The 25,326-nt window shown below is 43.6% G+C and overlaps 1 protein-coding gene across 12 annotated transcripts in view; it reads right to left on the bottom strand.

Moving 5' to 3' along the window:
• Positions 1 to 25,326, bottom strand: part of FOXP1 (forkhead box P1) — a 438,146-nt gene that overhangs the window by 6,906 nt on the left and 405,914 nt on the right. For 10 of the 12 annotated variants that reach the window (XM_066195730.1, XM_066195721.1, XM_066195724.1 and 7 more), the window contains 7 exons: positions 24,500 to 24,583; positions 15,805 to 16,006; positions 15,615 to 15,694; positions 14,868 to 14,969; positions 10,119 to 10,240; positions 7,939 to 8,008; positions 4,163 to 4,329 (listed from right to left, as the gene is read on the bottom strand). In XM_066195730.1, coding sequence (XP_066051827.1) covers positions 4,163 to 4,329; positions 7,939 to 8,008; positions 10,119 to 10,240; positions 14,868 to 14,969; positions 15,615 to 15,694; positions 15,805 to 16,006; positions 24,500 to 24,583 — 827 coding nt within the window. The remainder of the gene's footprint in view (positions 1 to 4,162; positions 4,330 to 7,938; positions 8,009 to 10,118; positions 10,241 to 14,867; positions 14,970 to 15,614; positions 15,695 to 15,804; positions 16,007 to 24,499; positions 24,584 to 25,326) is intronic. The other 2 variants (XM_066195729.1, XM_066195733.1) reach the window with 1 other exon arrangement.

A 25,326-nucleotide genomic window follows, 5' to 3' on the forward strand; every position in this document is an offset into this window, starting at 1 on the left:
TGTAATTCATCCAAAGGAACACTGGGGAGAAGTGATGCAGTACCCATGTGCACACACCTTTTCCCTTCAAATCCACTAATATGTATCCTATCAACCTATCTCTGGGAGTGAAGAAGTTCCTCTGCATGTCACATAATTTTTGAAAAAATTACACACTGAGAGCACAGCTCATAGAGTTTTTAACCTGTCTACTGAAAAAGGAGGGCTAAAGAAAAGACTGGAAGGAGACAATTCAAGGATCAGAGGTTAAGGATTGGCATAAATGTGTAAGAGGTCTCGCAAGCAGATTGTCACGTTGGAGGAGTGCATGTGCTACCTGTCCCAGCAGCTCACGGCCTCAGTGAATATTAAACTATGCTGAATACCTGCAACTAGAAAAAACTTATATTATGAATAGGCTATAGGGCCCCTCACTTGGGAGAAAACATGAAATGAAAAACAGAAGAAAAAAGGGGAAAGTGTGGCTGCACTGAGAGCCCAATAAAGCCTGTGCTACTCGGCCTTTATGGCAGTGATCTTTTTTATTGCTGTTTCAATGTCAAAGTCTTGCTTTTTTGCTTTCTGGTTTTGATGCTGCTGCTGCTGGGCTTATTTATTTTTTTTCAAGTATCATTTTTGAAAACACAGAAGGGAAATTTTCAAAGGGGAGTGGAGAGCACATGTCACGTGCAGCAGAGAGGCCTTGGTACATGGACTGGAATTTCTCCAAACGCTGCCCAGTGCCCCAGTGCATCCCCACCCCAGGTGCCAGCAAGTTAGACAGGTGCTCACAACCAAAGTGCTGTGAAAGCTCATTCAAAGGTCCCCAAACTTTCCAAAACAAACCCTGCCCCTCTTCTGGCTTTGTTGTGAAACCAGGTGGTTTTAACTGAGGTTCTCTTTGAGGTTTGGTGTGATTCCCAGAGGTCAAAAAACAAAACTTGAGGTGTGAGAAGCAACAGAAATTATGAAAAGCTCTGCTCGACTCTGGGTGAGACAAAGTCAGAGAGGGCCACAAAGCCACAGGGAGCAGAGTCACACCAGCCTCCCCCAGCACCTCACAAACATCAGACAGTGGGCTTGGCAAAACCTCCAACCCCTAAATGAGGAGGTTATCTGGGTAACAAAACCCCCAGGGAGAGAGCTGTAAGGAAAACAATGCCAAAAAAAATCCAACTCCTTGTGTATTCTGTCAGCTGCAACCACAAAATGGCATGTGAGGAGAAAACCTTCCCGAATCTGTGATTTTTCTCAAACATTTCTGAGCAACTGAAATAAATAAGCTTAAATAATCTTGAAGGCAGGGGAGACTTTCATATCCTCTCGAGTTTAGTCTGAATTTCTATTTACCACCGCATGAAACCCTCAAAATGGGGAAGGAAAACTTCCTTTAGAGACTGAAGAATTCAGTCTGATGAATTACAGAAAAGGTAAATGCTGGGTTAAGCAACAAGAAAAACAAGGGGGGGGGGGGGGGGAGGAAAGGAGGCAAAGAAAAGAAAGGGTTTCCCATTTCTGTTTTTACAGCAGCAGAAATTCAGCACATTCCTTTTAAGTAGATGCCTGGGACTCCAGAAGGGGTTAACAATAAATAACCTTGCTGAACACAGATTCCCCTTCTTTTCACATCTGAGTAATTCTTTTGTTTGTCCACTCTGGGAACAGAGGAGTTTTTAATAAAGCTGACTGTTGTTTAAAGCCACTGAGTTCTGGTGGTGCACACAGCATGGAGTAGTTTGCTTTGTGGCTACCTTTGGAGCATATCAGGATGAAAGTGTTATGTCCCCAAGCTGTAATTATGCGACTACTTTCTAGTGTTTCAAAAGGAGGGAGAGAGAAGGGAAAAAAAAACCTACCCTAGCTGTGGTTCAATGTGTCATAAAAAGGAAACGAATGAGCGGTAATAAGACTTCAGCTCAAGTGTTAGACTTCTTAGCTGTCATGTTAACAAGGTCCTTTAAACCTTACAATAAAGTTTAAAACTTGATTTCTTCTAATACACTGGAACTGTTTAAAAAATAATTTGCATTATGACAAGGAAATCTGTTCTGAGAAAAAAAATGAACATGCTGTTAACAAAGCAGGAGCACGGAAAACAAAAAGATTTCGCAGCGTCTGCAAGGTCGCTGTTGACTCATGATTTTATTTAGTAAACAGGGTAAACCCCATGACGTGTGAATGGTGTTCTGGCTTTAGATCCCTTCAAACTACTTAGAAACACCATTATAATGGGGAAGCTCCCAGGCTGGTATTGGAATATCACCCGGCCACAATTTACTTAAGCAAAAAGAAATGTTCAGCAGAGAACACATATATTATCAATTCTGAGAAAATGAAAACACTCAGGAAACAATCATTTCCATATTACAACAGAAAATTGGATTTTCTGGTGAATAATGAAAATGAGGCATCACTCCCCCGACCTCCTCTCTCTCCACTATTTGTTCTGCGCCCCTCACCTTGGTATCAATGTGCTAAGAGATGATTATTAAGTGCAACAAAGGCCACAGCTATGCACAGTTCTGGAAGATGTCCTAGCCTGTTTCAGCTGGGTTATTTTTCCCTCCTCTCAGTCTATTCAAAGACAAGGAAACCTTAGGTGAAATGAGAAGTGCATGAACTGCACTAGCCTTGAACTTGCAAAAAAATAATTACTTGGATTAACGCAACATCATAAACGTTCATCCTTGTCTGTTAGGCCAGGAGAAACCCTTGGGAGAAGTCTTGCTTTTTGAGAAAAGTCATGTCCCTCCACTCCTCCTTCACGCCAGCCCTGCGTGGTCACAGGCAGAGGATAACAAATTGTGACTAAAACTGCCTGGAGATGAATCCGTCTGTGAGAGACGGAAAGTGTGTCATGCAACGTTACTTTGGGAGAGATAATTAATACTGCACAAACAATCACTGGAAAAGCTAAACACATTATTTGAATGTTTTGAAGTAAATGGTAAAAGACAATGTTTAAATTAATTATTAATTAAAAATGAATGTTGCCATCTTTAAAGATTTTTTTTTCAAAGCACTCTGTGCACTGATTTAAAACACCGCAATATCAAAGTATCCAGAGCCTCAGATTCCTTCGTGCCCCCTCCCCTCTGACAACACATTATGCAGGTGGGAAACTTTTTTGCCATTAAATGCTAATTAGTTTCACAACTAATTACTACCGTGGTATTAGGTTAATGTTTTTTCTACTTTTTGATTTAGACTTACTTTTGTAAATCCCTTATTCAAATTACTTTGAAGTGAAAGAGACTACAAATTAGTTCCCTTTTTAATGTGTAATGTGAGCCCTGGCAAGCCAGCCAGTAATTTTACAGGCTGTTTTAAGGAGCAGAGGGGGGAAGACAGGCAGCATGGTCACTCACAGGTACCCAAAGCGCTCCGCCGAGCTTTCGGGAACGACAGGACTTATAAACTCCGGCTTCCTCACCAGCCGCCAATTACCTGGCGTGTGATGTGAGGGGAGGGGGGAGTTTACAGCTTTGCAAACTCACTCCGTCACCCCATAAATACTGCACACACCCATCGGGGCATCACACCCTTCCTGCCTTACCCTTTCCTGCGCCCGCCCGCTGCCCGGGTGCCGCGCACGTTGAGCGGGGCCGGCGAGCCCCCGTCACTTCATGTGGTTATAGACGCGCTCATTACACCGCCGTCTGTTGCTATAATGCCCCTATTAATTCTCCTTTTGATATTTTAAGAGCAATCTATAAATCACACAGACCTTCATGTTAATGCTTAGTGAGACCGTTTTGTGTTGAGTGGTTTGTTTTTTTTTTCTGGACCCGCCAAACAAGCCCGTTTCCCAGCTCTGCTTCCCCACAGGCCGTGCTCGTCACATAAACCAAAGGGGAGAGAAATCACGGGTTTTCTCCAAGAAACATAGCTGCCTGTGAGGTTTTGCAAGGTTTAAAGAAGAGAACTGCAAACAAGTGGACAATTTTACAGCCCTGTGTCCTTCTTGGACTGGACTGAGCTGCTCAGTTTTATGCAGAAACTGGTGAATGGCTCTTTTTTTTTTTGTTCTAACCACCCTACGCATGTCCCCAGATGGAGGTAGATGTCTGCTCTTTGTTGCTCCATCCATGAAGCTCAGGAAGGAGCCAGGAGTCTCCAGAGTCACCCTTGAGCAGATGGTAGGAGAAGACCTAGAGCCAGCACGGGCCTCTGCCATACTTACATCGCTTGCATAGGGGAACGTCCTGGACTGCTGTCACTCCCGTTACTGTTCGTATGCTCCATTGCACCATTGAGCTCTTCCCTCACCGCACTGGCTAAATTGCCCAGAGTGGGATTTCCCATGGAAGCAGTAGTGTATAGAGGTATACTGTTCTCAGCCATTGAAGCCTGCCAAGGACACAAACAAATCCATGAAGAGCCATGACTAACATTTTTACACACTGCACAACACACTCGTTCCAAAACATTCTCCACATTCACATTATTTGCAATTAAAGGTTCTTTTAAATATTGTACTTTCTGACAGGTATTGCCCTGGCTCCATCAAGAGAAATTTAACATCATTTAGATCTGGGTTTAGGGATTCATAGCTGCATTGGCTTGTAAGAGGATGGAGCCCTCCATTCCCTATTTGGAATTACACACCGCGGAAAAAAGAAAATGTCTTTTCCCTATTTTTGCTTCATGAAATTATGTTTGGGTCTTTGGGGTATTTTTTTGTGGCTTAGGTTTAGGCTTTGTTTCTAATGAAATGGGGAAAAAATTGAAACTGGCTCAGCTGGTAACTCCTTCCCACTGAAGTGAGCGGGCACCAAGCAGGAGCGCAGTATCACGAAGTTTGTTTTTCCTTGGGACATGTGTGAGGCTGCCATCAGCACTAACTGGATCAGAGCTTCACCAATCGACCTGAGAGCTGAACCACCCCGTGTGGAGTTTTTTAAACCTCAGCAAGTCAATTCTTACCTTAGCTGTTACAGGTCTGACTATTTTATTTTGATTTTTTCCCTTTGTTCTAAGGAAACACCGTGCAGTGGCACACTGGAGTTAACTCTCTAAATGGAAATCTTTGTAGGAAGAGAATGAACTGTTAAATATTTTCCTTCCGATTCCCACCGTTCTGCCTGCTAATATTTACTGTGTGTCAGCATTAGCTCATGTTGACAGCACAGTCCCGGCCCGGCGCGGCAGCGGTGGGAACGCAGAAATCCCGAGCCCCGGAGGAGCCCAGTGTTTGGTGGGGATGGGAGGCACTGGAACGGGAGGGAGGCACAGGGATGGGAGGCACAGTTTTCCAAGGCTGCGGCGCCCAGGGACTGAAAGGACGTTTAACCATTTTACCCATCCCAGCCAGATCTGGCTGACATCATCCGTGGCTCTCCGAGCCGTGTCAGCGCCGGGCAGCCACAGACGCTGGCTCGGCAGCACTTGACCTGCTCTGGGGAGAGGTCAGCTGGCTGCAGTGGCCAAGCAAAAAAAAAATCCATCAGGCTGGGTCTGCATGATGCAAACCTGGCCTGTGGGAGGGGAATCCATGCAAATGTACTCCTCACCAAAGGCTCTTGCCTGCTCCTAATTCATGGGACAAAACTCCTCCAAGCTGGCAGTTCTTCCCAGGCAAGCACAGCCAGAGACAGGGTGGGGGGGAGATGGGATGGGAAGGGAGGGCAGGACCAGCCCTCACTGCAGCATCTCCAGGAGTATGGCCCCTTTTTATTCTTCCTTATGTTGACCTCTCCATGTGCAGCCCTATGTGTCACACGTGATTACAAAAGCTATTCTAATGGGGAGGATTATTTTTATCTTCTCGATTCAACAACCGGCAAACTCATTGTGATTAGGGGATGCAGAGAATGGTTCACATTTCCTGCACTTGGCAAAATAATGACTCAAGTTCTTCACCCACGGCGAGAACTTGTAATTGCAGTACAGCAATTTACTGGGGGAGAGGTGGGACACCGGGAGTATCTGCTAGGAAGACAGTAATAGGGGAGGGGGTGTTTTGGGAGCCCCTGTTGACCCAATGGCAAAAGAGAACTGGTGAGAGCTGGAGACCCCGTACCTTCCACAGACAGAGTGGGGAGAGAGCTGCTTCTTCTCCCTGGCCACGAGGGAAAACAGATAGAGGAGATGTCAGCAGGGTCTGGGTGAAAGAGAGGGGAGGCTCTGCCAGCCCACAGGAAAAGAAACCACAGCCTGCCATGCTGGCAGCACACAGCCTGCTGTGCAGACCCCACAGTGCTCACGGCGATGTGCAAGGAAGCAGGCCTTCCAGAGCCCACAAAAGCTGGGGGGAACACTGCTCATCAATTATTAATTAGACTGAATGCAGGCCCTGGCAGGTAAGGCAGCCTTGTGTCCTAGAGGAATTTGCTGCCCAAGTGAGGTCCAAACTGCCCACACGGCAGTGGCCACCTGCATTATTAGCCCAGACCCTCTTACAGCTCCAGAGAACCCACTGGGATTTCACCTCCAAAATCCAATAGCAGGGAGAGAAGTGCTGGTGTATTTTCACCCTAAAAGAGGACCTGCCTCAGTGCAATGGTTATTGCTCATCCCCATTTATTAGAGGGGTGACAGCGGCAGCAGATCTGGCCCAGGCTCCTCAGCAGCTCAGCTATGGGGGGGGCACGAGGACGTGGCTCTCTCAGGAAAAGTGGGGAATGGAAACAGTTTGGAGGTTATCATGAAAGACAAGAATGGATGGAGATGACGACAACGACACGTGTTTCAGAAATAAAACACGAACAGTTCCATATGATAAGCATATTAATTGAAATTAGTCACATAGTTAACAATGTGAAGAAATGCAGGATCATTTCATTTTTGCCTTTCAGCCTCATGAATGTAAAATGTGCTTGTAATCTTAATACTATTCAGGAGACAAAGCAGTCTTTAAAAATCACACTTCACAAGACTCAAGGGAAAATAAGTTACTAATGAATGGTATTTACAGTTGCTTCATTTAAACATGCTTTCCTGGGCTTTGCAGAAGTTACTGCATAAACTCCAAGAATTAGAAGAAAGGCAAAACATCGTTTTCCTCCTATTAATTTGTTTCTTGGTTCTGAAAAGAGAAGCCTACTAAACCTTCCACAAAATACGACTGCCCAAGTAAATTCCCACGGCCATCAGTGAACTTTGTGAAAAGTGACCCCCAAGAACCACGTGGGGTGCAACCATGCAGAGTGTTGCCTCCTGGATTAATTTATAATATATAAACCAAGTCTGAACCCCCACACAAACACACAGACCCCACTACAAATCAGGGAAGGACAATGTATTTGTATCTTTGGTTCACACAGCACACACTGACTTTACCTGGGGTTTTTGAGATTTACTCAGGAATTTATTGGAAGGGGAAAAAGGGCACAGGAAAAAGGGCCGGAGACTTGGACATTTTTAGGCTGCAAGTTATTAATTCTGCACCCACACTCTGTGTATTTCTGCATCGTGAAAAAACTGAATTTTTGTCTTAAAATTACAGTTTAAACCAATAAAAAGGGGTTTTATTTTCTATAGGAATTGCATCGTTTATTTTTTTACCAACAATAGGAAGATATGCAAAAATAGCCCTTAAAAGAAAAGGGGGAAAAATGATCTGCTTTCTCTTTAAAGCCATGAACAATAGAAGGTCACGTGCTGCAGTATCCTATCATTCAGCACATTAATAGCTGTGCTAGAGTAATTACACTTGTGGTATTTTTGCCTCAAGTGAAATTCTGAAATAAGAGGATGGAAATTATGATACTGCTGATAAATATTAATAAGTGAACTTTTAATTTTTTTGCCACAATATTCAAAATGCTAAGCATCTAGCTAATGCTGAAGCAGCCTGATATGTGTTTGCCTCCAGGGACTATGATGCTTTATGCACTTAAGAAAAAAGTTTAACGGAATTAAAATTTAATATCTAATTAGAGCAAGGCTAATATATTTTGAAATGAGTGGGGAAGACACACGCCTCTGTTGCATATTTGCTACAGTCATTAATCTTACCTGTAAAGCAGCATTGAGAGGTGTGCAGTAGGTGTGGCTGGTCTGTATGTTTTTAATAAGAGAAGGGTTACTGCATAAGAAAAACATAAAAAGGAGAGTTAAATGCAACCAACTTCTGTGCGAGCGTTTCAAGCACGTAATGCTTCCTCCCCCACCAGAAAACTAGAGCTGAGACTGGTTTTCCACATGAGTTCTCTTTCGTTTCCTTTTTTTTTTTTTTTTAAATTTAAAGAAAATATCTGAGTTTTCGGCTACGGTTATCGTATTTGCCTTTACTAAATAAGGAACATCATTATCTCTTGACGTTACCTCGCCATGTGTTCTACTACCCTGCGTTAGTGGCACATCTTGGCATCTCTGCTCATTTTAGCTGTGTTCGGGAGAAATTCTCCAGTTTTCGTCGTGTCTGGGAGCCCGGTACCATGTGAAGGTCCATCGTGGGGAGGCAATGATCAAAAGCATCACGGGACATTTTAAACTCTGCTTCATCCAAATGACTCTCCGAGTGGCCGGCAGCGGAGTCTCTCTCAGTGGAGGGGAGGGAGTCTCTCCCAATGGAGGGGGGCACCAGGATGAGAGAGGATTTGTTTGATCCATGCTACTTCCTGCCATGCCCATGAGGGGCTGCCCACATCACTGCCCCAAGCAGCCTGTGGGCATGGAGGCTCAAAGGCAGGTGGCCCACAGACACCACCGTGCTGCCCTGAAGGCCGTTTTTAGTAAAAAAATATTATGGTGTGCTATTTTGGACCCTTATTTTTATCAGTGTTACATAAGGGACCAGATTTGAGGAAAAGGAATGGAGACCACTTGGGCTCTCTCTTTAGGAGGCATCCCAATACAACTGGTTCCATCAGGAGATGAAAAAAAAAAAAAACCAAACCAAAACAAAACTAAAAACCATGAAATAGAAACTAGGTAAAAAAATGCCCACGCAAAGTATCTCCCAAAAGTTTTATCACTCACTGGGCATGTTTTTATTTTAATTTTATTCATGTGGGAATAAATTATGGTGAGCAGAGTTGTAACTGAGCTCCTTGCACAGGGACCAGCAAGGATCAGTTGTCCAGGAGATAAGGCCTCGAGTAAAGGTCAAGGAAAATCCCTCTGGGAAGCCCAGGAGTATTGGTGCAAGGTTGTTGTAGGCACAGGATGACCTGCTGGCCATCTTTACAGCTGGTCTCACTGCATTTTCAAACACTTTAAAGTGAATTCAGCATTTCTGTCTTGTAAGTACCTTACTTTTTCTGATTAGGAATTGAAAAACAAAGCATACAATTGAAAGCAAAGGAAAATATCAGAATTAAAACTTATCTGAAACCTTTCCTGGCATATATCTGTCTTCCTGACACGTCTACAGCAGTATATCTGTGCTAGCGTGGATAATTATCTTAGTCTACATTGCTCTATAAATAAATGCTTTAACAAACATATCAGAGTAGAGTTTTTACTACAGGCATTTGGATTATCAGAGTAGGACACACAAAATACACATAACAACCAAAAATTTAGTTTCTTTAGCAGCAAAGGTGATGACACTATATTGTGAAATGCAAGTCTACATGAGATGGGTAAATCATGCAAAGCAAAGCAACAGCAGAAAAAAAAATTAAAGCAAGTAAAAGCTCTTACTGTGCAACAAGCTCGCCAAAGTTTTCATCAGGGCAGTATTTTCGAGGACGGCCTCGTTGAATATGACGGCCACGTTTAAACTCTTCATCATCAACAGTCCAAAAGGACCCAAACTCATCCTCTACTCTGATAAAGCACTTATGCAGTGAGAGGTTGGTGCGAATGGCACCCTGGGACAAGAGCAGCAGCAAAGGAGATGAAGTGGAAACAAAGGGACACGGGATCGGGGACAGAACAGACATCAAATACAGGGAAAAGGAAAAAGAAAATAAAATGCAATAAGCATAAGCAAATGGTTTGTGAGGGTTAATATGCATTGCCACCTAAAAGCTACTAGCATGTGATGCAACAAACACCAAGCAAGCAGGGTCAGGGTACTGGTGGGCATACAAACAGTAGTGATGAGATGTTTGTCTTGGTTTCCCTTAACTGAGACAATGCGAAACCACCTGTGGTTGGTCTAACACCAGCTAGCAGCCAAAAGCCTCTACGTTAAACTGTAAGCATGATCCGAGCTAGGCTAAGAAGTTCAAACATGGTGGACATACCCACTGATCTTTTGTGGCCTTCGTTTTTGGAACTCTAGTTCATCCACTGTCCATACTGCCCCTTTAACGTTTTCTACTCGCACAAAACACTTGTGAAGACTAAGATTATGACGCACTGCATTCTGCAGCAAGTATAAAAGAGAAAACATTCAAAAACCTTCTATGAGAAAATGCTCATCATTGTCCAAGAACAGCAGCAGCACAGTCAGCTTGACAGTTCTCATTTTGCAATGTTAAGCCCCTTCCCCTCCCCGCACCCACTCGCTTTCCCCGGCTCTTTACATCTTATTTTGCAAAGACAAAATAAATATGAAAGCTTAAGCCCAAGATTAAAAATTCACGTTATTCTTATCAATTACCCCCAGAGTGACTGAGAACAGCCACAATTTTAAGCATGCATGTTGTAGAACATAGCACATTTCATACAGAACACAAGAGGAACATTGCTTAGACTCTTTCAAAACAAATATATATGCCCTGCAAAGAGAAATTTCTCCCCTCCTGGAAAAGAAAGCAGTTAGAAAGAACAGAGAAGATTTTATGTAAGTACAGTCGACTGGATTTAGCTGTGAGGCGCAGGAGTTGGTGTTGCTGCGGTTTCCCACAGCTGGGCTAATGTGATTCAGGTGCTGGACCTCCCTCCACACCCACAGCACGGGCTGGGGGTTCGGCAGCACCCCGCCGGCCGGCCGGCACCAACTCCTGCTTCCACGGCTTGCTCTTATATGGAAGTTGGCTCCTATTTCTGGCAGACTACTGCAGTGACTGATCTGAGCCTCTGCCAAGTGAAAACATGAGGAAGGCTCTCTGAAACAAAGTGCTAATATCCCCACAGCTCATCACCCAGAGGGACCCGTGCTCATGGCATCCAAAGCCTGAATGTCCACCCAGCAGGTCCATGCTGGGAAGGATGAGCACGGCCAACCCTTCCAACGTGCTGAGACACAACGAGACACCTCACTGAGGCATGGCAAAGCTGTTGGCTTTTCTGTCCCTGCTCCACGGTGCCAAGAGCCTTGGCGCTCCTCAAATGGAGTTGCTATGTTTCGTCTCTGTTTCAGGAGTTTCCTGAGCAAATACCCTGCAACAACAGCTGGACCTGATGGTCCTAAAGGCTTTTTCCAACTTTAAAGACCCCATGGTTCTAAAAAGCCATTGTTCATGGAATTCACAGGAATCTGTACATGGAGCTTGTTCCCAGCACCGCTGAAAGGGGCTTGGGAAACAGGAAAAACAGAAGAAGCCATTTGCTGAAAATCTGCAGGCGAACAAACTCCATCCTCAGTGGCACCATTGATTCAGTCAATCTGGTTGACTCCTTAGCGGGCACAAAGCCAGCCAAACACATGGCCTGGGTCTAGGCAACCAGGAGACGACAGGTTTTTTTTCCTTCCGACATCATCCTTTTTTTTTTTTCATGAACATGGGGTCTGGATGGTGAAAGGGAGATGTGAATGTCTAAATCACTGTGCAAACGAAGGGTAGCACAGAGCATTTGTCATGTAAATCAGGAGGCGGTGGTGTGTGTATACTGGGAGGGGAAGACAGAGAGTCCCCGCACTCCCACCCCTGTAGGAGTGGAAGATTTGGGGTTTGAACTGCCTTTGCTCTGCAGATGTTTGAGTGCAAACACATCTTCTCTACCTGTAGGTGCCTGATCCAGGCACTTCAGCTTTTCCACACTTCTGCTTCTGGACCGGTGAAACAATAAACCCCGAATATGCTTTTTCTCTCTGCAATGAAGAAATCTAGCAGAAAGTCAACCTGTCCATCAGGCCTGCTTCCTTTTGCCCTTATTTTCTTCTCTCTGCTCTTATTTTTTAATGGTGGTTTCTTTTTTTTTTTTTCCTCCCACCTCTTCCAGACTTCAGTACTGTTGACATTTTTGGCAAAATCTCTGATTTTGAGGTGGAGGAAAAACATGTAAACGCCCCACACCTTACGAGCTGAAATCAGCCAGCTCAGCAACTGCTGGTGGGTGCCGCACTAGTGCAACCCGACACAGGGCTGCCGGCCCACATCTGGGTAACTCAGGCAGTTTCCTGTGAAAATGGGAACACTGTCAAGTCTGGAGCAAAATGTAAGAATAATAACGCTATTTCCCCCAGTGAAAGCTGATCTTGTGGTTCATACAGCAGTTGATCAAATGCACACGGCAGAGCCCAGCGAAGGGAGTCCTCAAGAGTTTGTAAATAGCCTCTAAAGACAGGGTTGAGCAGGAATATTTGTGTTTTTCTTTAAAAAAAAATTAATGTTGGAGAAATGCTTTACAGACTGTTCTTGTTCTCTTGAAGTCCATCTGCAACTGATGGTAAAGGCTGTGGGACAGGGCTCTTGCTGGATATGTTGAGACAGAGAAGTTGAATATTTACAAGACATCCATGAAGTGTTGCCCTCATTTTCTCTTTTCCACGTGATCACTTATTTAAGAAGTTCATGCCAAAAAAAAAAAATTGTTGTGTTTCCCCTGCCTCTGGATACTTGCTATCTAACAGTTTTATGTGAACAATACCCCAACGTGTCAGAGCCACACCTGCAGCCTGTGCCTCATGGCTGTGACTCAGTGCCAGCAAATTACTCCAAAAAATAAAAGCAAACAGACATTGCCTCTGACCTGTCAGAACCAGTTCACAGTGCTCCCCCAGCAATCAGCTTAACAGAAAAATTAGGAGCTATTATTGTAAGATTATATATTTACCTTGTTAAAAATATTTGTATGCAAGCCACTTTTGCAGAAAAATTACCCTGAACGTGCTTGAATGTAGTAAATGAAAGGGTTTGTTATTTTAATAACTGCTCAGGCTCTGCCATACTGCATTTTGGGAAAGAGGTTCATTTTTTAAAGGTCTTTATTCTTGCACTGTTCTGTGTTTTTGAAATAGGGCTCAGGGAAGCTTGTCCACACCGAACCCTGACCCTAAACTTGGGGAACAGTGACCCAAACGCCCCCTAAGCATTAGCTGAAGGTGAGCACAAATCAGCACATATATATTCAAATTATTCTGATTCTGCAATTAGCCCCTTGTGCTCGTTCTGAGCCCTGTGGGCTTCCCATCATGCCAATCCAGAGCTGCATTTTCATCCCTGCTGTTCCTGAGGGCTGGCAGGAATCTGAGCAGTCTCCAGCATGAAAACCTGCCCTACTCCAACCAGTTGTCTACTTTGCTGGTGGATGTGGGGGTGAAGTTTTTTCCCTCCCGTTACATGAAGCAGGACCTGGACACCTGCAGAAGGTGAAGGTGTCCAAGGAGGGGCTCTCCAAAAGGCACCTGCCTCCCTGGGACACACAGTGCCCTTCTACAACCCTGAGAATCTGCAGCTCAGCCTCTCTGCCGCTTTTCTGTATCTACACTGGTTTCTGGGACTGGATTTTTTGGGATGTCAAAAGCTAATTCCCAAAACTAGGCTCAAAAGAGATACAGCCAGGACTGCCTGCTGCCTTCTTCCACTCCTCCCTTTACTTCCCTTTGCTGCTGGAACTAAATAGGATTTTTACTTGAGCACCCGCACCTGCAGCTGCTGAAAAGCCCGACTGGAACCACTCCAGCAGCAAAAGACAGGCAGGTCTAAAAGGATCTTAAATCAGGGAAAGTTAATTTCCTTTCTGGATAGTAAGGAAGCTGCAAAGTTGAACACTGCTCATGTTTTCCAACTGCAGGGAAGAATCAAAGCGGCAATCACAGAAAGTTTTCCTGAACTTAAGAGCTTCTAGACCAGGGCTGAAAATGTACAAAATTGTGCTGGGATCTGAATGAAACAAAAACCATGCCACTAAAAACCAAGCTAACTTCCAAGAACCATTTTTAGCTCCATCCACTGGAGGAATTAATCTTAAATGCAGGCTGGGACAGGAAAAACAGAAGGAGCTGATGGAAGCATGTATTGGACCTATTCATGCTACCTGGTCGTTTGAAGTTGTTTGAGAACGACAGAGTTGTCTGGATTAAGAGAGATTCCAAGCACCAGGGTACAGTTTTTAACAGCAGCACAACATCCCATCATTTGAACCATTCATTTGTGATTGCACTGGATTCAGAAGTCAGTATGACTATTAAAGTGCTATATTTAAAGTGAAAGAGTGATCCCCCAAAATACAGAATAAAATTAACTCCCCAACCTTCTTATCTACCAGTATCTGTGACAGTTATTGAATGAAATTCAGGTGCGAAACCCCCAGTTTATTTATCTTAAAGACATTTCTTTTTGAGGAGCTTGCTTCTTGCATATAAAATTCAATCAGCTTCTGCTGTGTGATTAAGAAAAACAGAGAGGAAGTTTATAACAGCTTTTTATGTAGTTAAGAGTCAATCGACTGAGGAAAGAAATCCAGTGATCTATAGATCCTAAGGAAAAAAATGGTTGTTGTGGTTAAAACCTGCTTAGCTAAAAAGATGAACAGTACATCTTCTACCAACACGAGAACTTTACCTTTTTTTTTTTTTTATTTTCTAATACGTTCCGGCTGAAGAGCCTGAGTTTCCCTGCTCGTAGCAACCACACAGAGGAACTCATGGCATAATCACAGAACATAAAAGCCAATAATGGGGATTCAATTAGTGGTTTTCAAAGGCAGAGGAATTTTTTTCTGCCAAATATCGAATCGTTCCTGCAGATAAGGCACCCAGCGCGTGTCACAACTGCCGATCTAAATTTTTCCCATCCCCATGTTGGGACAATTTGTGTCACCAGCAAGGTCTGCTCTGTCTGTACGCGGCAGAGAGCAAAGGCAGGAGGTGGGCTCAGCCTTACCTTCCACGTCGCCGCGTTGCGTCGGAAGTAGGCGAACATTCGCGTGAACCAGTTGTAGATTTCGTTTAGTGTTAGCTGTTTTTCGGGAGATTCCAGGATGGCCTTGTGGAGCAAAGCGATTGCAAGATCAGTTACCAGCACACCACTACAAAACACACTCACAGTTTTACTTTTGCCAGATATACAAAAATAAAAAGGAAAGAAAGGAAGAATGAAAAAAGGAGAGATTTGGAGCAAAAAATCCAGAGAAGGGTTTTCACAATATGAACAAAGATTAATGGCTGTATTTAACAGTTCAATGGCAAAATTCAAAATGGAATTATCTAATTGTTTTGAGTTTTTATTTCTGTTTCCTTACAGAAATATTAATTTATTAGTCATTCATAAAGCAGAATCAAAGAGAAATGCAAAACATTTCACTAGCTGATTAAAGCTCAGTAATTATTTAGAGCTCAGATTAATTCTAGGGATCAGAGATTACTGTAGCTTGTGATAATTGACTTGCCATCTTTAAACAGGCTCATTTTCACTGTTGTGTGAAATGAATTTCCTAATAATCACATCGTATTGTAATACTTAATCAAAAGCAATTATGTTATATATTGCAGTTCTAAAAACCCTTATAGTAAAGGTTTGAGCATTTGAGCACGCTTACATACCAAAGGTTCGAAAATCTATTTAATCCAGCACATATAGGGAGATATATTTTTTCCCCTAATCCAGACGCGTGCGTTCGGCTCAGCTTACCTGTCTAATTAAAGATGCATACGTGAATGGTGGTCTAACTTCCGCGTTCTTATAAAATTCTTGGTTCTGGGCAATATCTGCTAAATAAGAGCAGTTGTTCTGTTATCACCACAGCCCGACGCCGCCGGGCCAGCACGGGGCGGGGGGGGGAAGAGAGAAGAGAGCTGTGCCAGCAGAACCCCGTTTGTACCTGAAGAGATGGGGACGTTGTATTTGTCCGAGTACCGCCTCCGGATGGGCCCGACGTTGTGCATGCTCGTGGTAGTGATGACCGACGGTCCCTGCGTGACGGGAGTGATGGGCGCAGTCGGGGTGGTGGGAGTATGAGGTAAACTCTGCGGGGACGCCTCGGACGCCGTCTTGGAAAGCGTGACGCTCGATACCAGATTCAGCTGCGGAGGGAAGGACGAGGAAATTGTCACAAACAGCGTTTCTGGGTGGTTTAAGGGCTGCAGAGGAAACCCTCGATTACTGGAGTGTCCCTCGCTTCCGAGCAGGCACTGCAGCTTCTGCACAAAGTGCTGCCGTAACATCTCCATTAAGCGCCAGAAAGACAAATAAATAAAATAATTACATATACACATTTCCAAATAGGTTTAAAAACCAGAACAACACAGCCTGCTGCCTAAAGAACAAATAATGAATTTTTATGTAAACCTTAATAGAAGATCTCGCACAGTACATGATCATTTTAATATTTTACTTCAAGTTTCATTGTTTCACAGTCTAAACCCCACACCTCTCTGATTTCCATGCTATCATTATGCATGGCTTCTAATCAGTCTTCTTGGATATTTCATTGAAGGCACCAGGCTTAAAATAAAAGGCAAGACTTTCCTAGGGACATGCTAGAGAGAAATGCAATCTCTCTCTTCAGCATTTGGGCTTTTCTTTTTTTTTTTCCCCTCTCTGTTCATCCATTTTAAAAGCAAAGCCCAGAGTAGGTTAACACTGGAATAATTTAATTAATCACAGTGCATGAAATACTGTGAGCATTCAGCCCAGCACAAGTGGCACCACTCTGTTCTTCCCTGCTAGGATGGAAGGCATTGGTGTTACCTGCACGAAGCCTGGCCCCACTGGTGTAAAACACACCTGCCTCCAGGATTGGGTATCAAACCCAGCTCCAACCCGACTGTTTTCGATACACAACCCTATTTATATAACCAGCATCCACACTCTTCCCCGTCCCTTTCTTTCTGCCCTACAACGTCCTTTGAAAGACGACGCTCCGTCCCAATAGGTCACTGCTGCTGAAGTATTTTAAACAAACAATCTGATCCCTTAACTGCAACATCAGAGAAGACGACCAAGAAAAGGGCTCTTTGACTACTTCCACATTTCTTTCCCTCAGGCAGTTTCACGAATAATACTGGTGAAATCCTGACCCCACTGAAGTCAGTAGCAAAATTCCTACTGAATTTAACAGGGCCAGAATTTTAAAACTTTTGTTCGTGATTAGAATTCCTTTTTTGCTAGACATTAAACCTTCTGAGATGAAGGCAAGGCATATGATGCAGCTCTGGCCCCAAAATCTCATGTTTATCCATAAGGCACTGTATTAATTTTCCTTGTATGAAAGTAACCAGATAAGAAAACTCCTATTAGCATCCCTCATATGAGTTAATAACCACAAATAATGTTTCTTTTTAAAAATAATAGGATTTATCCCAAATAAAGGTAGTGGAACACAAAGAGCTGTAGTATTACAGAGAGGATATCAACACAAAAAGCCCAGGGCCACATGAGAAAGGGCTCCGCTGAGGGAAGATAAATTGTGTTTGCTTGTCCTTCTTGACAGTGAGAAGGAGCTGAGGGAAACCCCAGCCACAAACTCCTGGCACAGCCCGGATGCTGGTCCAAGGGAAGGAGGTGGTGAGCAGCAGACCTGCAAACACCCACCTTTCCCTGCACGTGCTTACAAATGACTCCTTGCCTTCCAGAGGGAAACATTTAACACTCTGTGCCAAAGCGTGAACCCAGAGAGGGATGGTGAGGGTGGTGAAATGCAGGTATTGATCCCCGCTCCAGCAAGAACCACTACCTGCAGTCTGGAGGTTTAAACCCTCCTGGTGCCACGCGCTGCCACCATGTGCCACCCAGTCTGCTCATTGACTGGTCTGATTTAGGGACGCTGATTAGGGACATATATACAGTAATGTCTCCCTGTTATCCATCTATCCATCTATTACATATGATAAAAGGACCAGTGATGATAATAATAGTGCAACTGACAGGTCTCACCATGAAATTAAATCTACTGTATTTTATCTCAGTTTCTAAATGGACATTTTAACAGTCCAATAACTGCAAGGAAATCTGCATCAATTTTAAGTGCCCTTCTCAGTGCAGGCTCGGCAGCCAGGCCCTCCCGTTGGAAAGATCACTGCTCCTGCTTCATCATTACGGCTCCCAACTACTCCATTTCAAAAGAGCCCCCTTCCTTTTTCAGCATGTAAAAACTTAACATTTAATCTGTTTCTACTAGGGAACCTTGAGAAAGGATCCACAAAGGTCAGCATTCCCTGCTTAAAGAATCTGAATCGAGTTAAATTTCTTTAGGCTTTTCAGCGTAGGTAGCGACGAGGAATAAACACAGAAGAGGACGAGCAAAAGGGGGGGGCTTTAACAGGCTTGACAAATGACACTGTGATTCACACCCACTGCTGGGCTGCCACTAATAAGCTACAGAGGAAGCAGCCAATCTCAGCTAATTACCAGATAAAATTGTATTGTAAGGACTCTAATTAGGAGATGCTTATGGAGGTGATCTAATGATTAAACGCTGCATCCAAGTGACCCCACCATCGATGTGCAGTGGTGCAAGATGTCACCGGAATATTTTGTAGAAACAGTAATTTTATTTCAAGGAGGGGAGGCAGTAATATTTGTAATAATGGCTATGAGGTAAACTAATTAAAAGACAGTTCCTAAAGGAAGACTGTGGCTTTGAGCAGCTGTGGCCGTTCCAAAACAAAGTGCCAAATCTCAACAGAGGAGCTGCAGTCAAGTGGAAAATTTCTGCCTGACCTCTGCTCTCGCTATTAATTTGCAGGAAACCTAATGACACATATACATATTCCCACAAAATTGTTCTAATTGCTAATTTGCCAAAGGAGCCCAGTTTCCAAATTAAACATGACTGCAGTCTGTGAGGGAAGAGAGAACAAAAAGCTGGAACGCAGCGAGTCTGCTGCATTTCACCTCCGACGACCATTTGCGAGCCTGAACCAACAAGTTAATGAAACACGACCTTGTCCATTGCTAGCAAAGTTTTTCCGTTTTCCGTGTTTTATTTGATGACACTCTCCTCTTCCAGCTGGGTTCCCCAAATCCGAGCCAGGGTGAGGGAGGAGAGGGCTGCACTCCCTCCGCAGCCTTTCGCTGCCGCTTCCTTTGTTGCATCGATAGCGCCAGGGCTGAAGAATCGGTTGTGAATTAGAGCAGAATAACAAATTATGAATGGTGTTGGTTTTGTTGCCATCTTGAATTATTAATCTGAATGGTGAACTATTAAATCTTAATACTGGCGTCAATTAGAAACGTGGAAGCGGCCGTGGATGACTGTGCAGGGCAAAGATCAGGGAGGGACTGGGCTGGGAGGGTTTCTTTTCCTGATGGAAACTCTACATGGTTTCTCCCTGTTTGCATTTGCTATTTAAAAACAAGTTACTATGATTAGAAAAGTTGTTCGCATCGGTATTTTGTACACAGGCTGTTTCCCACATACCGTAATTTTTGGATGAGTATCACTGCTGGTAGAGGGGAGGGAGCCACAGAGTGAGCACTTCAACAAGCAAGAAACTCTTGCACTGCAGCGATGCACAATGTGGGCACTCACAGAGTACATCCCTGCACCAAGAAGTTAAAATGTTTTCGCAATATTTGTCCTGGGAAAGAGGGGAGGGAGGATTTCCTCCAGCCTTTAAAAACAACCAAGCCCAAAAATAATAATAATAATAAAAACCTAACAGAAAACACACCAAATCCCGCAACAGTTGTAAGTCCTAGAATTCTGCAAATTCAATCATTGAACTTTGTTGATTGTTTTGTTCACTTTTGGTTTTTGGGAATACTTCCTCATACTGTTTTGACTTGGTCACTCATAACCGCCGTAATTGTCTCAGTGTTCAATATCCTGCTTAGGATTTTATTATTAACCTTCCCTTTCAAGAAATAGTCCTGTCTCCCTATTAAAGGTGAAAACTGAGTCATTTGCTTTTTTTTTTCTTTAGATATAAACAAGGCATAGGTAGCCCAGGCTATTACCCAGTTAAAAAAACCTGATTTCCAGTTAGTGGCTCTCCCACTAGGACAGAGTCTGATTTCTTTTTGTGTAAATATTTTACATGACAATAGCAGCTGCACATAAAGTAGCACTGAAACTCTTTTAAAAAAGGAAAAAAAAAATGTTTCTAAGGGTCACAGTGAGGCCATACTGTGACTCCCCTGCAATGGGTGCTGCTGCTCTGGGCCCAGCTGGGGCTGAGGACTTATCTGCACTGAGTTCCTGGGACTGAAATACTTTGGAGAAGAAACTCCTTTTCTTGACATTGTGGGTGAGAGAAAGAAAGTGAATACTGGGCCTAAAAAACTTTGCTCAATGCCGTGTCTTCCTCTCCCTGTTGCAGCCTGGACACATCAGTGTATTGGATGCAGAGCCTAGCAGGCAGCAATCACTTAGCAGGTGTTGTTATTGGCAGGAATACTAAGGAAACTGAAGCTGAGGAGTGAGACTTAATGAAAACCAGTATATAAAAACAGCTTTTGTTGTGCTTGAGAATCTCTCTTTATTGCTGCATATCGTTATTTTTTCAAACTATAAAGTATGGCTACAGCAGCTAAAATGCTCAGTCATTACCTCAACAGTTAAAAGACTTTTTTTTTTTTAATGCTTTGTTATTACAGTTGCTAAAAACAGTATTTCAAAACAATCATAACTGCTATGGTTATGGTAAAAAAAATACATTAAAGAAGGGATATCTAACAGTGCATCTTATTTAAAGTGCCAGAAGGGCCTTTCAAAGTTTTCTGTCTATTTTTAAAAGACGGTTATAGCACCTAGTATGAAGAATTACTTGTTGGTTGATGCTTTTTCCTTCTCCTTCCCTTCCTATGAACTTCGACACAAGTTAATCCTCCCAGAAGAAAGCACATTTCCATTTGAACCTATTATGCTGATGGCTAACACCGATGAAAACAGCATGTGGGGGGGGAGAGGGGGGGTACCTTAATAGCAAAACCAGGATGACAGTTCTTGAGAAATCACTGTTCCGGCTTTTGTGTTGTGGTTTTGTTTTTTTTTTTTTACCTTGAAAAAAAAAAGTTCACCTTACCAAAACACGTCACAGCTTATTCTGTCTCATGGCTTTGTTCTCACTTTACTCAGACCCTTCGGTCCCACCAAAACAATGGTTTTCACATGTAGCACGAATGCGAACAACGCTGCCTGCTCCGAGTGCTGAGCTCCGTTTTCTTTTAAACTGCTGCTGTTGAGCATTTTCATTAGAAAGCTGGTGATTTTTAAAGGTGATCCTGAGCACTGCCCCAGTTCCTGGGATGTTCCCCAGGACCCAGACCCCTTCCAGCCTGTCCAGCAGCACCAGACACCGACAGCACCTCCCTGCCCATGTAGTCTGCCAAAGATTTGGGCCACCACCACTAGGCCACACAGGAATGTGCTTAAATCTCATCAACTTTAGTAGGACTAGAGAGCTTTACTGAGCAGATGTCTTGGTGGGCTGAATACAGGGGCCACTCCACCACCCCTCCCATGCTCAAAATTACTGCAAAGAGCTAAAGACACCCAAAGGCGGGGATGGGATGGGATGGGATGGGATGGGATGGGATGGGATGGGATGGGATGGATGGACATGGCTAGATCAGACAAGCAACCCTTCCACAGAGCTGGGTGAGTTTTGAATTGATACACAACCATCAAGAACTTGGCTGTGGTCGAACTGGTCCAATATCTCTTGCTCAACTACTGTCTGAAGCCCAGAAGGCAAAGATGGCACGAGTGGTCAGCGTGGATTACACATGGCACGTGCTTAACACAGATGCTTATATCCCTATTACCTGCCAGTAACAAAATAGTTTAAAACAAGCATTAAGATCCTTTAAGCAGAATAAAAACATTTCCTCAGTCATGAAAAGGCTGTAATTTTAAATCCCAACTCACTGCTATGTTTGGATTTGCAGCCGCTTTTTCCTTTAAAATCACCGAAGTACCGCAATATATTAGTTCTAACACACACCTTGCATTAGTTACATTGGCAGAAAAAAAAAAATTAATTACTGGATGTAAAGACTACTTTGCAGTGCAATAATGGTCATCAGATCTTTTTACCAAAGTCCTATCCCACTGAGTTAAAAGGACGAGGGTCTAGCAGAGTCTATGCAATGCCTGTGTATTTTTTTCACTAGGAAAGCACAATTTATGCAAAACACTATACTTCTACATTTTATAATTAATTTTCAAATACTTCACCTATACATATTTTAATAATTCCTGATTTATCAGATGGTATCTATAATAAATTTTTCTATATTTCAATAAATGAAAAGAAGGCAGTTTCAATCCAACAACAGAGTGCCACACAATATAGGCCTGTCAGGCACCAATTTTTACTTCTAACATGTAAGTTAAAGGATAAGGAATTTATAATGCTGCCTGTGAACGAAACCACTTTTCATACACAAATGTGATCTTTTTTTTTCCAAAGGGTAATACAACAGTACATTTACATAAACTAATCCAAACAATCTATGTATTTGACAATGGCAAACCTCACACAGACTGCCTATTGTTGGTTTACATCTTGGAGTTCTTTATGTTGGCTTGTAACACTGCTCTAGCTGTCAAAGGTTTGACTTGGACTCTAAATAAATGGTTATAGAAGTGCTGTGCAGCGATATTGGACTTCTTTGCAAAAGAAAACCTGCTGTGTATGAATTCAAAAGCTATTAATTTTTCAGTCAAAAATATTCATGCCTATTTCTTTTAATAAAGAAACACTGTGCTGAGCAACTGAGAGATAATGTTGACTAGTGGTACAGAATTTTCAATAGAGCAGTTAAAAATAAATTTAGTAGGAGGTCCCCAACAAAGCTATAATTTTCCAGAATGTAAAACATTTTTAATACTAATCAAGACAGCCCTTTTTTTTCCCCCCTGCGTTCACTTCTTTTTCTTCCCCCCTCTGCTTCTCCCTGTTTATTAGCTGTTAACACTAATCTTCATGGCGACACCGCCTGGTATCTCCGTAGCCTACAAGACCCGCCAAGAGCCTCCTGCCCTCGGCGGCCCGGCATCGATCACGAGCTGCCTTGCCAAACACCGCTCGCCCTCTGATGATTTCCTCCCTCCAGTTTGTAATCCTTCCTCCTGAGGGGCGCTGCTGTTATGAAAGGCCTCGAGGCAGAGCGCTTTGAGACTCCCAGATTATTCCGCTGTTTTAATTTTTAATCCAGTAAGAGCTATAGAAACCAAACCTCCTCCCCGTTCTTGTTGGGTCTACGCGCTTTGCCAACAATGCGCCGAAGCATTTGCATTCGGGCTGGGATGGATGTGAGGAACTAGAAGAATGCTGTTTTTATAGACACTGCCAGTAGTTTTCTACTCTAGAGGGCTGGTGTCCACCGGACCAAGCAATTTTAGGCATCTCAACAGCTTAAATGGAAGGGTTTGTACCCACCACTCAACTCTCTCCAAAGAGGCAAGGAAATTTCCTGGTGACTTTGACATCTGCTCCAGTGTTACTGAATAGCCTGCAATTTTCTATCTAGTAGCCTCCCTATGCACTTCTGCAGCCATTTATTTCCAACTACATGGAAACTGAGAAATCCTTTTCTAGTAAAAAATGTGTGCGCGAAGTGTTTAATGATTTTATGTTCTCTATCTCTGTAATGTGTTCTGTTTCAGACATTAATTTTGTCTACCAACTGCATCTTGGCAGGCTACCATATTTGCTGGGTTAATAGTCTGACTCCTTTTTATTTCTATCACCATAAATCACACATATATGGGTGTGTGTTTGCTTTATTTATAGAAAAAAAATCAGTCAAAACAGATAAACCAATACTTTGTCATTATGCTGCATCATTGCATATTGATTAAAATTGCTGGTACTAACTATAGATTGTCAACGCTCAATTAATTTTCACACAATGACTCAAAGCAAAATCAAATAAAGCCAGTGTACCTTTAAATCTTACAAATCTTAAAATCAAGAAGCAAAGCACTCTCTCCATTTTGAATAATCATTGGAAGCTCCCAGGAACATTTTCAGCATTAAGAGGCTGAGAGAAAACAACAGCTGAAGAAGACTCATTTCAGTCAGGGAAGGAAACGGGGGATTTTCCTGGGTTTGGGGGTAACCAGGAGTTTTCTTGGGCTGAAAAGCCACTTGCTTCCCCTACTCCCCTTTCTTCAAAGAGCAGTCTGGGGTAGACGAGGTTTCCCTTCTCAGTTTCAAGAGCATAAAACCTGATACTGGGTAACTCTGATTATCATCAAAACGTGCAGTTAAGAGTCACTTCTACAGTAAATGTCTGTCAGACCGGGAGAAAGCAAAATAAATATACTAAATATAATTTAATTACAACGCCTTCCTAACACTTCCTAAGATTTCATCCAAGTCAGACTGATGCAAAGTGACTTACATGAGGCCAGAAAAAGGCCCAAAGCACCAGATTTGGAACCAAACTTGACTTTGAAACTCCCTGAAGAGAGGCGGATGACAAAACCCGGCTGCGCTTCCCATCTCCTCCCCACACCCGGCTCTGAAATGGGCCAGGCTCCACAGCGTGGGCTCCAATGGGGAACAGAAAAGAGGGTTTGTTGTGAGGTTTGGTTTTTGCTTTCAGCACAGTTCAGTACTTACGGGCTGAGGGGTGGCTTTTGGTTCAGTTGACTTCACATGCAGGTGTGTCATCATGGCTTGCAGGCGCTCTTTATCTTTTGCGAGCTGGAAGAGGAGAGAAAAAAAAATATCCTCTGTTAGTCGTACAAATAAAACCCAGCCTCTGCTTATTCCTAATTAAACAGCTGGCACCGAGGCATGAGACAGAAGAGTTTTATTGCTGAGTAGTTTGGAAATTGTATATGGGCTATTCGTGAGGTAAAGCAAATGCGTGGTGCTGGGTGTCACCATTTCCCAAAGCAAAATGCATTAGCCCTTGAGTGAGAAGAGCTAGACCTGCTGGCACCAAGAGCTTCACTCCAGCCTTGACAGCTAAAAGACAACAGTGAATCATGTTTATTAACCAGCCCCACTCCAGCTCGGGAGGCGCAGCAGAAGGAAAGCAAGGCAGAGGTTCTAGGATGTGTTTTCCTTCTCCCAGAGCACAGAACAAGTGGCACAGATGGGCTGTGGCTTCATGTCAACCACAGGCACCGTGGCACGTGCAACAAGCAAAGCCAGGGGTAGTTAAACCACATGAGGCACCTCCACAGCCTTAGATCCAAAAGCACCTTGATTTGACCTGAGAAGGTGGCAGAGCCCTCGGTGGGTCACCCCAGGAAGCCAGGCTGGCCACCTGAGCAGGGGCACCCGGAGCATGGGACGGGACCTGATGTGGGAGCTGCCACCATCCCTCCGGCATAAGCCTGAGGGGCAGTGGAGTGGGAAAGGCTGAAAGCAGCAGTAATCCCAAAACACTCATCCCTGGGCACCCAATGCCACAGGACTGATGTTGTCATCCTTTCTCA

This window comes from Chamaea fasciata, unplaced genomic scaffold (genome assembly GCF_029207755.1).
Source record: "Chamaea fasciata isolate MVZ Bird 193981 ecotype frontalis unplaced genomic scaffold, bChaFas1.0.hap1 SCAF_13, whole genome shotgun sequence".
NCBI lineage: Eukaryota > Metazoa > Chordata > Aves > Passeriformes > Sylviidae > Chamaea > Chamaea fasciata.